Source organism: Leuresthes tenuis, unplaced genomic scaffold (assembly GCF_036924035.1).
Source record: "Leuresthes tenuis unplaced genomic scaffold, fLeuTen1.0.hap1 SCAF_7, whole genome shotgun sequence".
In the NCBI taxonomy this organism is placed as follows: domain Eukaryota; kingdom Metazoa; phylum Chordata; class Actinopteri; order Atheriniformes; family Atherinopsidae; genus Leuresthes; species Leuresthes tenuis.
The window spans coordinates 13,463,099-13,476,659 of NW_027325361.1; the positions used below are offsets into that span (position 1 = coordinate 13,463,099).

A 13,561-nucleotide genomic window follows, 5' to 3' on the forward strand; every position below is an offset into this window, starting at 1 on the left:
CACCAGCATCGTTTACCACTCTAGGGTTAACATGTTACCATGCCAACAAACATCATGATCTCAGGCGATATGTCAGCAGGAAAGCAACCTCCTTCATACCTTTGTCTAACGTTGGTGGGACAAACCGACGACGACAAAGAAAAGAAAATCTCTCATTTTTTTTTATTTATGTCAACTTTATTTCCAATTTTCTTTTAAACACAAATCAAATAAATAAAGCACACCTGATGGGGTACACCATGCACATATTACTTTCTACAACATAAAACATGTTTCTGAGCCACCTGACCAACTTTGTGATACACAAGCGGCTCACTCTGCATTCTCGTGCTGTACATGACAGTAGCTCCATGACTCCCCATAAACACTAGCAGTGCAGAATGCACATCATGTTTTATATATTTACCCATATACACATATGAATGAATGATTAGAGGTAACATAATCTCACCCCATTTAGTTGAATATATCTAATCATTTTCAAGATAGGAAGAATGAGCCTATGTGGGAGATGGGAAGAGTCAGAATGGTCCAAATGAATAAGGTGCAGAGTGTGTGGATGCGAGAGGCTTTAAGATGAGAACGCTGAAGGAGATGAATTTCGTGGGACCACTTGTGAACGTTTGGCTATGAACAGTGAATGGAAGGAGAATTTTGGGGAGTTGACAGAAGCACACGTTTTCACTTGCACGTTGGACATTTTTCTTGACTTTTGAGGACAAAGTGAGATAACTTTTTATCCCCTAGTTTTGCCACAGAAGAGCTTAATAACCAGCCGCAGACAGAAAAAAGGATGCATACAAGTGCATCTGTGTTTGGGCAAAGAGAGACAAAACATCAGTGACAAAGAGGGTCAGACTCGGAAAAACATGAAGACAAACTCCTGACGTATGTGAAACTGAAAACTAGACCAGCTCCAGTTTCATGTGACAGTTTCAGAAAAATCAAGATAAATGCATCTGCAAACTGGCTGAGAAGAGTTTCAAAACCTTAATGACAAATATTTTTACTGATGTCATTTTTATAAAATTACACTTCAGAATATGTTACCGGACTCAGCGATTCTCAAACATCTTAAATTTGTGTTTCATTTAACTTTCAGTCTGAAGAGAGGATGCGTTAACACTGCAGCATATGAATGACATGTTGATACACAATGACAGAGCAGGCAGATTCACAGGGAAAAAAAGAACAGCAAGAAGCATGACCAGGACATTCTGTGAATTTGGCCGACGTAGAAACTTAATGTTCCGTCTAATAAACCAATTGAAAAATAAATAGAATTAATACAGCAAATTACTTCCAGCACAACGACAGCTGATCCTATTCTGTTAATCTTGTTAATTAGCATTTTTGTGGCGATACAGTCGCGAGTGTTTATGGTTGTAGAGCTGAGTATTGCACTGGGAAGTCTTTTGCTCCAATTTCCGTCAATACAGAGCAAACTGAGATTACACTGAAATGTTGGAGGGGTAACTGAAGTGCTAAGTTACCACTAAGTGCAACTATAGCAATGTCACGCGTTAACTGTAAGATACTGTGTGTACCAGCCAGGTAACCTGGCAGATTTCCAGAGCACCAGGCAAGAAAAAGTTATGAAATTCAAGGCTATGTATCCCATGAGGTGCCAGTGGTGGCTCTGTACACAGATCAGTGAACACACAAATGCGTATAGTCACCTATGCACAAAGAAAACACAAAGCAAGCCAAACAAAATTAAGAAAGCTGGAGATAAAACATGTACACAATCTTCATTTATTGAAAACAAGTGGTTCTGACAACACACTGCAAGCTTCGTCATTTCCTTCTGATCTGACTGGGTTCGAGTTTCTGTGCAGAAGTCCCCCTCTTGTCCCAAAGAAACAGGAGAAATTAGAAATCAAAGAGAAAGCCTGGAAGCGGTTCCTCCATCTTATGCTTCTGTTTTAGGTCAACCCCTCCTTCAGTGTCCAAGAGTGAACGGGAAGCCAAGTAGTGGATGGTAAAATCAGATGAGTGATGAGGCAGGGCCACGGGGCGTTGACGGTCATTTACAGATGTGTTTTCTTTGTTCAGTGCATTCCTCAGCTGTGATCCAAAAAATGTTTCGGCAACAGAATTATTAAGAGGAAGGACCAACAGAGTAATCATTCAAAGCACAGCATCGGGGTAATCACACAGACAAATACCTGGGTCTGTTATTTTTCCTTGTGAAGAGCTTCTATAAAAGCTTCAAGTTTCTCCTGGATCTCCCGAACTTTCTCTGCAAAGAAGAGAGGAAGTGGGTTGGTGTATCACAAGCAAATTCAAAAACATCTTTTGGGCAGAAATAAAAGAAAAAACATGAAATGATACCAAGAACTCTAAAGTTGTTTTTTTCTTGTTGCTTTCAATCTGCAAATATCTTTTGGTTTTGGATTGTTTTGGGGCAAAACAACACTGTAAAGATGTCATATTAACCTTTGAAATGGCCAACTATCATCTTCAAGCTTAAAAATACAAATGGATTAATTGACTGTATCATTTTAGATGCGCCAGCTTTAAAGAGAATTGTTTGTTGCGGCCCAAAACAAAATGTCTTGGTCATGTAGACAGTGATGAACAGTAAGACTATGCATTCAGACCTTCACCTGTGGATGCTGGTTAGTTGTAGAACGTGCGCACAAACAGAACTGCCTGGAAGGAAAACGCAGTCTTTTACAATACCGATGTTTGCGCCTATTGGTATTGCGATGAGTAATGAGCGCGATGTAAAACATTTTTAATACACTGTGTCGATCAAACAGTTACTCTGTTCTAATTTTAAACAAAAAAAGAGTAACTGACAGTCTTTGAAAATGGTCATCATCCAGGCTGAATGTGAATATCCACTTTTGAGGGGGTTTTTTTTGCAGCTTTTGTGGTTAAACAGAGACTTAAACATACAGTCATGGATTTTAATTACTAAGGTTGTTACTTATCATGTTTTGATCAGGACATAATTTTTTTATTTTATTTTAAAAAAGCAATAAAATTTATCAGATGAAACAAAACACTAATTACTGAGCAAAAAAATTTGAAAAAAATGCAGAAATTGTGAGTGAAAAACTAATCGCGCCACAAATGCTTCCATTAGAATTAAAATGATAAGTAGATGTCAGGTACTGCCAATCAGATGCAGCTGATTAACTGATAATCAGTAAGTGTGAGCACCGATATAAAAGGAGACGTTCTAGCAGTTTGCTGGAGTTCATCTGGAGGATTCAGGCATTTGTTAACACAATGCCAAGGAGGAAAGACATCAGCAAAGATCTTGGAGAAGCAACTGTTGCTATCCATCAATCTGGGAAGGGTTACAAGGCTTTACCCAAACAAGTTGGAGTTTATCTTTCTACAGAGAGAAAGATGGGTCACAAGTGGAAAATCTTCTCTCCGTGGATGGGTGCTCCGGCTTCCTCCCATTGTCCAAAAACGTACATGTGAGGTTAATTGGTGACTCTAAATTGTGGGGTGTGTTGTTTGTGTAATCTGTCTCTGTGTGGCCCTGTCTGGCGAGCAATCCAGAGTGTACCCTGGCTTTTGCCCTACGGTGGCAGGTACAGGCCCCGCCCCCATAAGACCCTGCATTGGATGAAGTGGGTATAGAAAATGGATGGACGGATAGAGTGAGTCATAATTGATGTGAAAAGCCTGATCATTTCATACAGAAAATTATTATTTCAAGTTATTTCTGCTTAAGCAGATTCTTGTGTGGTGTTCTCAGTCATATCACACATTTCATATATAATGACATTGTGTAATATATGTCATGCCGTGCTGTATTTGTTGTTACTGAATTTTAAGACCTGATATTCTTTTCTTTATTTCTATGTTTATCTTTTTTTATGTCCTGATATGCACAGTTCTGTTTCACTTGACTGCAGGGGCTAAATTAACTTACACTAAGATGGGTAGCTGCTTATAAACATGCTCATTAACAAAGAGTATATTTAATCTTATAAATGATGATTTTGATCTATACCTGTATATAATTCTAACTCAAACCTAATTCTCATCCTTTTTGGTATCTGCAGGTAGAAATCCCCCCCACACTTTTGACCAAAACACCAGATGGTCCCCTCTGACAGTGACAGCCAAACCTCAAGGCAGACCTCCTTCACACATCTGATGATGAAGGCTTTTGTACCCACATCAAAGCTCTCACCGTTCCCTTTTTTTTTTTAGTGTGTACCTCCTGGGCACATTGCTCATGGACAGAAGAAGACACCATCACAACAATTGGGAAAGAATCTGCTGGAAAAACAGTCACTCACTCATTTTCATGATCAAACTCCCATTGTCCAGAGACTGCATACGATGAGCAATCCTTCCACTCAACATGTACCGTCACACGAGACGAACGAGCCATCTAAAGCAGTCTTAATCGCTGATTAAACAGAGGCTGAAGCAAGTCTGTGGGCCAAGACAGAGGAAAAGAAGCCGTGGCTTGCCATGCCAGCTGCACCTCAGGGCCTGGCTGCCTCTTCAGCTTCCGTGTCACCCTCGCTAATCTGTCTGGATCTCTCCCAAGCACAAACTCAAACAGCAGCTCTGAAGAACAAACTAACACTGCTCTATCTTGATCAATCAGCAACACGAGATCCCGAGGGGAACTATTGATGATTGTTTTCCTACGAGGAGGCCAACTAAAAACACAGCTTTTCAAAGACTTTTTCAGGAAGATAAATCATTTTGGTTTGGACCTCATAGCACCAGTCTCCTAAGTGTCCATTTCACATCAGCACAAAGGTGATAACTGTGTGTGCTTTGGACTGAAACTTAATATTGTACTCAGAGGGCTTGTGTAAGCCCCTTTGATGGGAGTACTGCTGTTGAGGTATCCTTTTTTTTTTTTTAGCCGCACCCCCACTTGCACCCTGCTAAACTGGCAAAGCTAAGAAGAGCTGCATAATACAAGAAAAACTATAAAACAAAAGTATGGAGAGCTGGGAAAAACTGACTTTGAGCCAGAAAGCTTGGCTGTGAAAGCTACAGACACACATTCATCCTCGTGTATTGAAATCTGACAAGAGCTGTACAGTCATGCCACTTCCACCTCATTTCACCTACTACATGCTCCACACTGGCAGGTGGGCAGGAAAAAAAAATTCCCAGCCTTTGATACTCTGTTAACACACTCGGACAAAATGGTAGGGCGTGAGGGGGAGATTACTACACCTAATGGCAGCATTATAAAGGGGCCTGTCGAGGGGAAACACTGACATGTCACTGCAGCAGGTGTGGGGTTGAATGAAACATGACCCTGCGGTACGCCATCGCAACACGCAGCCCGCCGCAGGGCACAGCTCAACGGCAGCAAACAGATTAGGCTACATGCTCTGACCACGAGACAACACAGCTCAATCCGAGCCAATCAGAGCAGGGTTATCAACATCTGTCTGACCTGAAGAAAGAGATGTGAAGTATGAGTGGGTGGGAGGTTAGGTTGGAGCGGGGAAAGGAGGGCAGTGGCTGTCAGATCATCAAAAAACATGGGAAAACCCCTGGCTCAAGCTTCAAAGTTTCTCACGGGTTTAGATGTAGCTGATGACACACATGGTGCTTACAGGGTTTCTAATATATACCACTTAAAAAAAAAAAAAAAAAACACTGAGCCACCTGCCAGCTGTGGGCAGAGATTCTGACCTCTGTCGAATCACTGCACATGCATTTGGTGCAGTCCTTTGCTCTAATTTCCTTGTAGGATGGGCTAAAATGCCCGGTTATAAACCCTGGGCCAGACAACACACTAATTAAATGCCTGCCATGATATTTTGAAGATAAGATGGCATACATAAGAACAGCAAAATCCATTAACTATTCCCTGACAGCAAGATGCTTAATGACTCTAAAAATGAGCCCTCGGCAGCTTTCATGAGCCCAGGAGGCCACGGGTATGTGTGAATGGCGTCTTTCAGAGCAGCCAATATTCTGGGATACAAACTGTGAGAAAAAGGTATTTATTTCCTCCTGCACCATCTGTTTGCTACCATAGACCACAGCATGATAAAGAAAAGGCCATGACAAGGCTTTCTTTTCACCATCCTGTGGAAATGCAACAAAAAACAGTGGACAGAGTCACCACAGCCTGTTCCTCCCTGTGCAGAGGGAGTAGCGATTTAAAACTCCATTTAGGCTCCTGTTTACCTTAGAGATGAGCCCCAAAACACAGTCATTCAACCGCTCACCCCTTTATCTGGTCATGAATATTCCCATAATCCTCTAGGCCTCTACCCCAGAGGCCCCTTCTTTAAGATGCTTGGTGCTGTGTGAGTTGCTGAGGGTGGAGGGACTCTGGCAGACTGATAGAAAGAGAGGGAAACTCCCAGACCCCCCCCCAAATCCCCTCATTCAAGCCCTTCTTTCGGCTGATCTCCACATGAAATGATATCTCATTCACTGGCACTCTGTAGAGTCCCCCTAAGTCTGCTATGGCCAGAGCATTGGCAGAGGGAGGACTGAGCCAGAAAGCCTTTAATTGATCTGTAATTAGACTGCATGGCCCTGCTGGACAAGTAACCAACACAGAGAGAGGGAGAATAGAGAGGAGAAAAAGATGTGAGGGAGAGGGCAAGAAGGCCTGCAAACTAATTCAAGTCTTACTATAGATGGCTACTCTTCTTCACAGGATGGGAAAGGAAGCAACCGGGAAGAATGGGTGGCTGTTGTGGAAAAATGGCAACATAAAGCCAAGGTTGAAGCTTTAGCAGGCTGCTCTGAAAGGTTTTCCTAACGAGAAAGCAGCAGTTCACAGCATGATCTCCAGAGTGTGTGGGGAGTGGTTTGGTCCATCTCTCAAGCTGTCATCATTCATAAAGACACTCTTTATATCTCATGACTGCCAAGGGTGCAGTGTAGGTGGGGACAGTGAACGTTTAAATGCTCGGCTTCTTCTGCCTTTGAAAGTCAATCTCTTAATGTAACAAACAGAAAAGCCCTTTCCCTCAGCGTGCTGTTTGATTTGTCACTGAATCTGGATCGTTGTGCTATAAAATCTCAGCCAGGGGAGCCCCGGTCGCAGGGAGAGGGAGCATGTCGACGGCGCAAACAGCACGTCAGTGACAGATTAATGAATCAGAGCTCGCACTCATGGGTTGGTTTTTTTTTTTTATCTAGAAAACAGATGCCTGGGAAAAAGCAGCACAATCTGGAGAGAGACGTACACGGGTGTGAACGGGTCAAAGCCTGGGATCAGCCCGAGGGCAGACTAGACTAAACAAAACAAAACAAACAAAAAAAAAAAAAGGGGGCAAAATGCAGGTAGTAAAATCTTTGAAAAGAGCCAGGTGACGACTGCTGTTGCGCTCTGTGGCCCAGGTTTTATTGACGAGCACTGCTTGCGCCTTTGAAGAGCCAGACATTAAAATTTTAGGGCAGGAGGTTGTAAAGATGAAGATAGCGGCACGAACATTTAGAAGAGAGCGGGTTCACCAGAAGGCTTCGCAGATTTAACTTTTGCTGATGTTGTGTTTGAAGACTTTTTCTTTTTTTTTTTTTCCCTTCTCCCTCACTGCAGTGATCATTCATTTTCTCCAGCAGTTAAAGCAACACATGTCTACTGCGCTTTTGGAGAAAGAGGCAATAAATAATAAGGTGTAAAATCCTATAGTTGAATTGTTTTCATTCGTTTTGTTGATTCTGTACAAAACGGCCAACAACCGAGCAGCCCGGCATCTCCCTCTCTGTGCTGATGAAATAGTTCGAAACAAAACTCAATTTAACACAAATTAACCGTGACTTAAAACTCATGAAAATGTATGAGGAAACAGTTGGCATCACTTTCTATATCTACTCTTTAAAAGAAAAAAAAAAAAAAAAGGTATCAGACATTTAATCTGCCTGTTGCTCACAGTATAAATCATGGTAAGTCAGAAGTCTGAAGTTTTGTAAGAGTCACCTTTTGCACTCCAGTGTAGGCATGTACTGAGGCTAAATGGTAATCCATCTTGAGAATCCACATGAGCCTGAATATTTGATGCTCACAAGTCTGTTTTAAAGTGAGATCGTCTCATGATCCCTCAGAGAAACTCCCCTCCGCTTCCCACAGGTGTACAGAGAGGTTAACAGCTGATGAACTTCATAGGAAGCACATACAAGTGAGCTCTACCGCATGTTTGAAAACACATCTAGGCCTGACAACAACTCCATTTTTCTGAAAATTGACCCCAGGCAAGCTTATCAAACATTCGTTTTTTTGTTTTCTGATAAAAACTGAACGTGTTGGCTCCACATCTCAATGTGTATCATGAGTGCTTCTCTGTCAATGTAGTGACAGCCACCAGGTTGGATTACATTGGATATGTGCACTCACACAGAAACATTAACCCGGTTAAAACCTGATTCTGAATAAGACACTGCGATGTTAACATCATTTCCTGACAACCAGCAGGTAATGTTTTCCTGTAGATGACACCTTTTAGAGTCCTTTATCAAATTGCTCGTTGGACAACCTAAAAATTGGTTGAAAATCAGCCATTTCAGCCACTCCCATCCACCACCAGTAAACAACCACAGTGCATTTTTCATTGCGCTATGACGCGCTGCGGTGGGAAAAACTGCGAGCTCAAGCACCTGTGACCTCAGCTAATGTAAGGGCAAACATTGCATGTGCACCGCAGAGTACACAAACATGGAGTACGCAGAGACAAACATCAAAATAAAAGTGACACGCGGCTCAATAATTGAAAGCTGCTGCAGCAACAGCAGACTGGTGAAGCAAATACTATCATGAATCATGTGTTTGAAAAGGGCCAGAGAAAGATAAGACAGGTCAGCTGGCCTCATCCTCCTGTTACCCTCGGGTGTTCCCAGCTGCTCTCGACTCCAGACACCTTCTCATCCATAAAAAAACTGAGAAGATGGCAAACACACCTGGAAACCCTTTGAGCCACTGGGAGACGCCTGTTCAGGCCCATAGGCTGTACTTACTGGACTGCAGGTGGTTCACTTGCAAAGTCTGAGAAGGTTGTACGAACGCGTTCTAAAAATTGTAAAAGTGTTCTATAGCAATTCAAAATGTCAAAATCAAGTCTTTCTTTAAACTGAACACCCACTCTGAGACAAATGTGTCTCCAGAATTGCTTTTGATGATTGTTTTTGCTGACCAAAGTCTCTGATCACATCACTTTAAAAGGGTGAGACAGAACCGGAGCATCATTGCAAAATGGGGATTACAGCAAAATTATTTCTCTTTTAGTTTTCTCCAAGTAGGTTTTGCATTATGCTGATAACTGCACACACAAAACAGTCTGTCCCTTCCGAACAGCCACAAAACTGTCTGAAAAAACGAGCTCCACATTTTATGCTTCCAAACCAGACCACTATGAAGGGGGGTAGAGGGGTTAGGTCAGTGGGGCTATAACATGAACGCAGTGGCCGCTAAAGTTTGCAGTTTACAATTGTTAAGAAGAAGGGATATGTGGTTTTTCTATTAGCTCATCTTAACCAGCACCTGATGTCAGATATTTGCGTGCGCATGTGTGTGTGAGTGAGTGTGAGTGACGGGATGATGGGTGGAAATGGGTCCCTGGTGGCCCAACTGTGCTGGGAACATGTGAACAGAAGTCCTGCTGAACTTCCCCTCCGATCACCGCACATCTCTGCCCGTCCCATTTTCCCACACAAGCACCCTCTCTTTCCCTGAGCCGGATGAGAGACGGCCTCACAATCTCCTGTATGGTTTTATTTCGTTATCACCGCTTCCATCAGCACCCTTTAATAGGTTAACCATTCGCTTCCCACATCCACTGCATCTATTTGCTAAGTCTCTTTCTGGGAGGGTGAGGGGGTGGGCACTCAGAAGCACAATCTTTCAGCAACTTTTTACACGAAATAATAAAGTTACTTTCAGAGCGTTTCAAATCTACAATTTGATCATTTCAACCTTTTTTTTTTTCTCCCTGCAAAAGCATTTATTATCATGACCAGCAGCTGTGTTGTCAGAGCTTGGCAATCAGGTGCTGGACAGCTGACTCTGTGTGTGTGTGTGTGTGTGTGTGTGTGTGTGTGTGTGTGTGTGTGTGTGTGTACAAAAGAAAGACGTTCCGAGTTCTTGACATAAGAGGAAGGATGGATGGATGGATTGGAGTGCAGGGAGGAAGTGAGAAGTCGTGAGGGAATAAAGGGGAAAAGACAGATGATGGGAAAGTGGAAAGAGAAGCAGGTCATGACTTTGGTAAATGGTGGCAGCTGGTTTGTTGGAGCTTTGATGAAGAGAAGGAGAGTAAGAGGAGAACAGAAGGAGAAAAAAAAGTGAAAGAGAGGCTCTTGCACTGAAAAGCTGTTCAAGAAAATCAAATATATGCCAAATCTCTGCCAGTGTTATGACAACTCTGAATCTACTGTTATTGTGTGTGATGCACCCAAGGAGAAAATGGATCATTTGGCAGCAGCCTGAGGTTTACTCCTCTGTGGAAAACATTTATATTGTAATAAAACTAAGCCTGCTCAGAACTACACTCCGAGGCAGTGTAGATTTAATTCAGAGAATGATTTACAGTGGGGGATGTGTCATACAAAAAGACAATGACAGGTAGAAGGAGCAAAAGGTTCATGAGAGAAATACAAAAGCAAGACAGTGTGCAACAGCGTGTGATGGAGACAGCGGCAACAGCCAACTGAGAGTAGATACAAATCAACAGATGAGACCAGTTGGTAAAGGTCATACTGAAGGAAGTGCCAAAGAGCAGAAAAACTCCCTCTTACTCCAGAATTATATGTTGTGTGTAAACAGCAAGACTGGACATATTGGGTTCAAAATCCTTTTAAGGGAAAGCAGAACTTTGATCAGTCCATATTTCTACTAACTACCTGGATCTAACTAAGCAAATGATCTAGGTTTGCTTCTGTTGGTCAGGTCTATATGTGTACAAAAGAAGAGGTCAGTTGACTACCTGAATGCGAGGTTTTTTCCCTGAGGGAAGGGTCAACTTCCACGATCACAATCCATCAGGTTCAGATGGTGAAAAAGTGGTTTGGGGAGCAGGAGACATTTTTATCTTCAAACGCAGACTGGCCACCACACAGTCCAAACCTTAACCCCATCATAATAATCAGCTGATTACCATCAGTTAGTTCAGTTTACCAACACTCTATAGTGGTATTAAAAATGTGTGCATGCTGTGATTTGACATATTCATTTTATGATCAGATTTAGTTAGCAGGTTCATTAGTAGTAGCTCTGATCTATAAACAAATAAAACAAAATTAAAGTGCAATGAGATAGAAATAATACAAGCAAAATAATGTTCCACTTTATTTCCTGCTCACTTTGCAAAGACAGCAAGCTGAGCGTGTTGAATCAGCTGTCACAGCAGCCTTGTTGGTGAAAATGGTGTGCTACAACATGGTTTCACTCATTTAACACATACACACCAGTTTCCCTCTGCGTCTGCCTCTGTTACCGGCTCAGGGGTGCATAAACTTTAACCCTCTCAAGTCCGCCCCACACCTTAAAACAGAACAGCAACATCCAACAAAGGCATATTGTGCAAAGAGTGATACTGCCATAGCTTACGAAATAAGGCTCCTTGAGGATAAATCCAATAAATGTCATTCTAGAACTGACGTATTATTGATAAATGTGCAACATAGAAACTCAGATAACAACTAGATGTCACAATATAGCAGAATATCCTATTTCGGAACCACTTGAAGATTTCTCCATTTCCAAGTCTCATCCCTCTCTGTATTTAAGGCTTTTTTTGTGGGTTAAGAACATGGGTTATTCAATGGAGGAGTATCTAGAAGCTCGCTGCATTGGGACTGCAAAGCGAAAACAATAAAACTACAAAGAAACACTTTCCATGCCTTATCAAACATGCCCTCATGGAAAGTGTGAACTCGCTGAGAAGTTTGAGCAATCAACAACGCTCGCTGTCACCGTCTCTCCTGAATGCAGTCACACGTGCACAGAGCACCTTAAGATGATACGTCATGCCATACAGGAGGTGGGGGGGGGGGGGGGCAGAGGAGCACTTCTCATTGAGCCCTCACTAATCACTCTGAAGGAAGCTGCTCAAAGGAGGACAAGGGGGAGGAGATGAAAGGAAACAAAGTGAGCGTGAGGCTGAGAGGGCATTCCCGTGAGCAAGCCTCGACAACCCGAGCTTTATTGTACTCTACTTCCACCAGAAAAAGGAGAAAGTGACTGCATGCGCAAACATGCAAACAATTAACACATTCTCACGATTTTCTGAGGACCTTCTGTTGACACCTCTGATTCCTCACCCCTCAGGTAACCTCGCAACACAAAAGCTGAAATCCATCAATTTTCCACACGTTATTGCATTCATCAGCAAGAAGCCTCCACTGAAGATTATGGAGTTATTGTTAGACGCCGTGAAGCAGCCAGGTGTTCATGTGAATCAGCTCGCTCCTGCAACAATGTGCGAACAAACAAACTGTGACACTTACAGACCCGATTCCTGGGTGACAAAATGCACAATTCCAAGTGGAGAAGAAATCTCGTACTGTCAACGAGGATTTCAAGAATTCCTAAATGAATTGATGTTAATCAGATTTGTCTTGGAAGAAATCATTTACGCAGCAAAATGGTGAAGTGGGGATTTGTGTCCATGAGCCTGGGTCGTGTTTAGAAGCTCATAATATTAAACAGAACACTCAACATGTCATAAAAACTGCCAGGACTCTGGAAACAATACGGTGTTCTGTATTTTCTCAAATAAGAGAATATAATACCTTTTCCAGTGCAAGACATTACACACACAAAGCACAATTTCCATGTAGGCCAGTGAAGAGGTGACAGCCCAGTGGCCTCAGCCCAGTGGCCTCTGCTCTGCTCACACATTAGGCCTGGACCTTGCTCCAGAGATGGCACTGTGCCATACAGCTGGTCTGGCACACGCTGACACACACACACACACACCTTTTTGCAGTGTACACTGTACCATTCATTAAAGGTGCTTTCACACTCTCACTCACTGACACACGCACCTGACCTCTATTTGTAACCTGAGCAATGTTGAGCCTGTCTGCAAGTAGGGGCAAATGGAGCTTAACAGCAGACTGCCCCTGGGAGCACATTTCTGCCTTTGTTAAGTGTGTTTATCCTTTCCCTGTCTCTTATCTCTCCCTCTTTTCCCTCCTCTCCTCCCTCATTTTCTAATAGAAGGGGATGTCAGGTAAAGGTCTCCTCTCTGATTTCCGCTCCTTTCTCATTCCCTCTGTCGAGGCGAAAGAGTGAGTTGACCTGGACAGAATTTGATGGGAGGCACTGAAACAAGGGCAGAAAAAAATCAGGGAGACTGTGAAGTTAAAAAAGCACTAAAAAAAAGTAGTCTAGTAGTGGCTGACCTGTGGGTTCAGGTCATAGTTTGTGCCTAAGGCAATGTGACCAGCTGTCACAGAAGAAGGATTAACATCCCTGAGGGAGGATGATTTCATAATAGCAGGAGTAAGGTTGCTTCACAGACAGAAACTGACAAAATCCCAATTCCTGTAGGGCAAAGATCCCCAAGAAAGAGGTGTGTGCAACTCCTGTCAAGTGTTCTTAACCCCAGATTAAAATAACCACGCTGAAAACAACTGTGGTGAAGAGTTATTT

The 13,561-nt window shown here is 42.7% G+C and overlaps 1 protein-coding gene across 3 annotated transcripts in view; it reads right to left on the bottom strand.

The window, feature by feature from the left end:
• Window positions 1–1,736: 1,736 nt before the first annotated feature.
• The window catches only part of opa1 (OPA1 mitochondrial dynamin like GTPase), a 32,127-nt gene continuing 20,302 nt past the window's right edge, over window positions 1,737–13,561 (bottom strand). For all 3 annotated transcript variants that reach the window (XM_072389370.1, XM_072389369.1, XM_072389371.1), the window contains 2 exons: window positions 2,169–2,242; window positions 1,737–2,067 (listed from right to left, as the gene is read on the bottom strand). In XM_072389370.1, coding sequence (XP_072245471.1) covers window positions 2,178–2,242 — 65 coding nt within the window. In that variant the 3' untranslated portion in view covers window positions 1,737–2,067; window positions 2,169–2,177. The remainder of the gene's footprint in view (window positions 2,068–2,168; window positions 2,243–13,561) is intronic.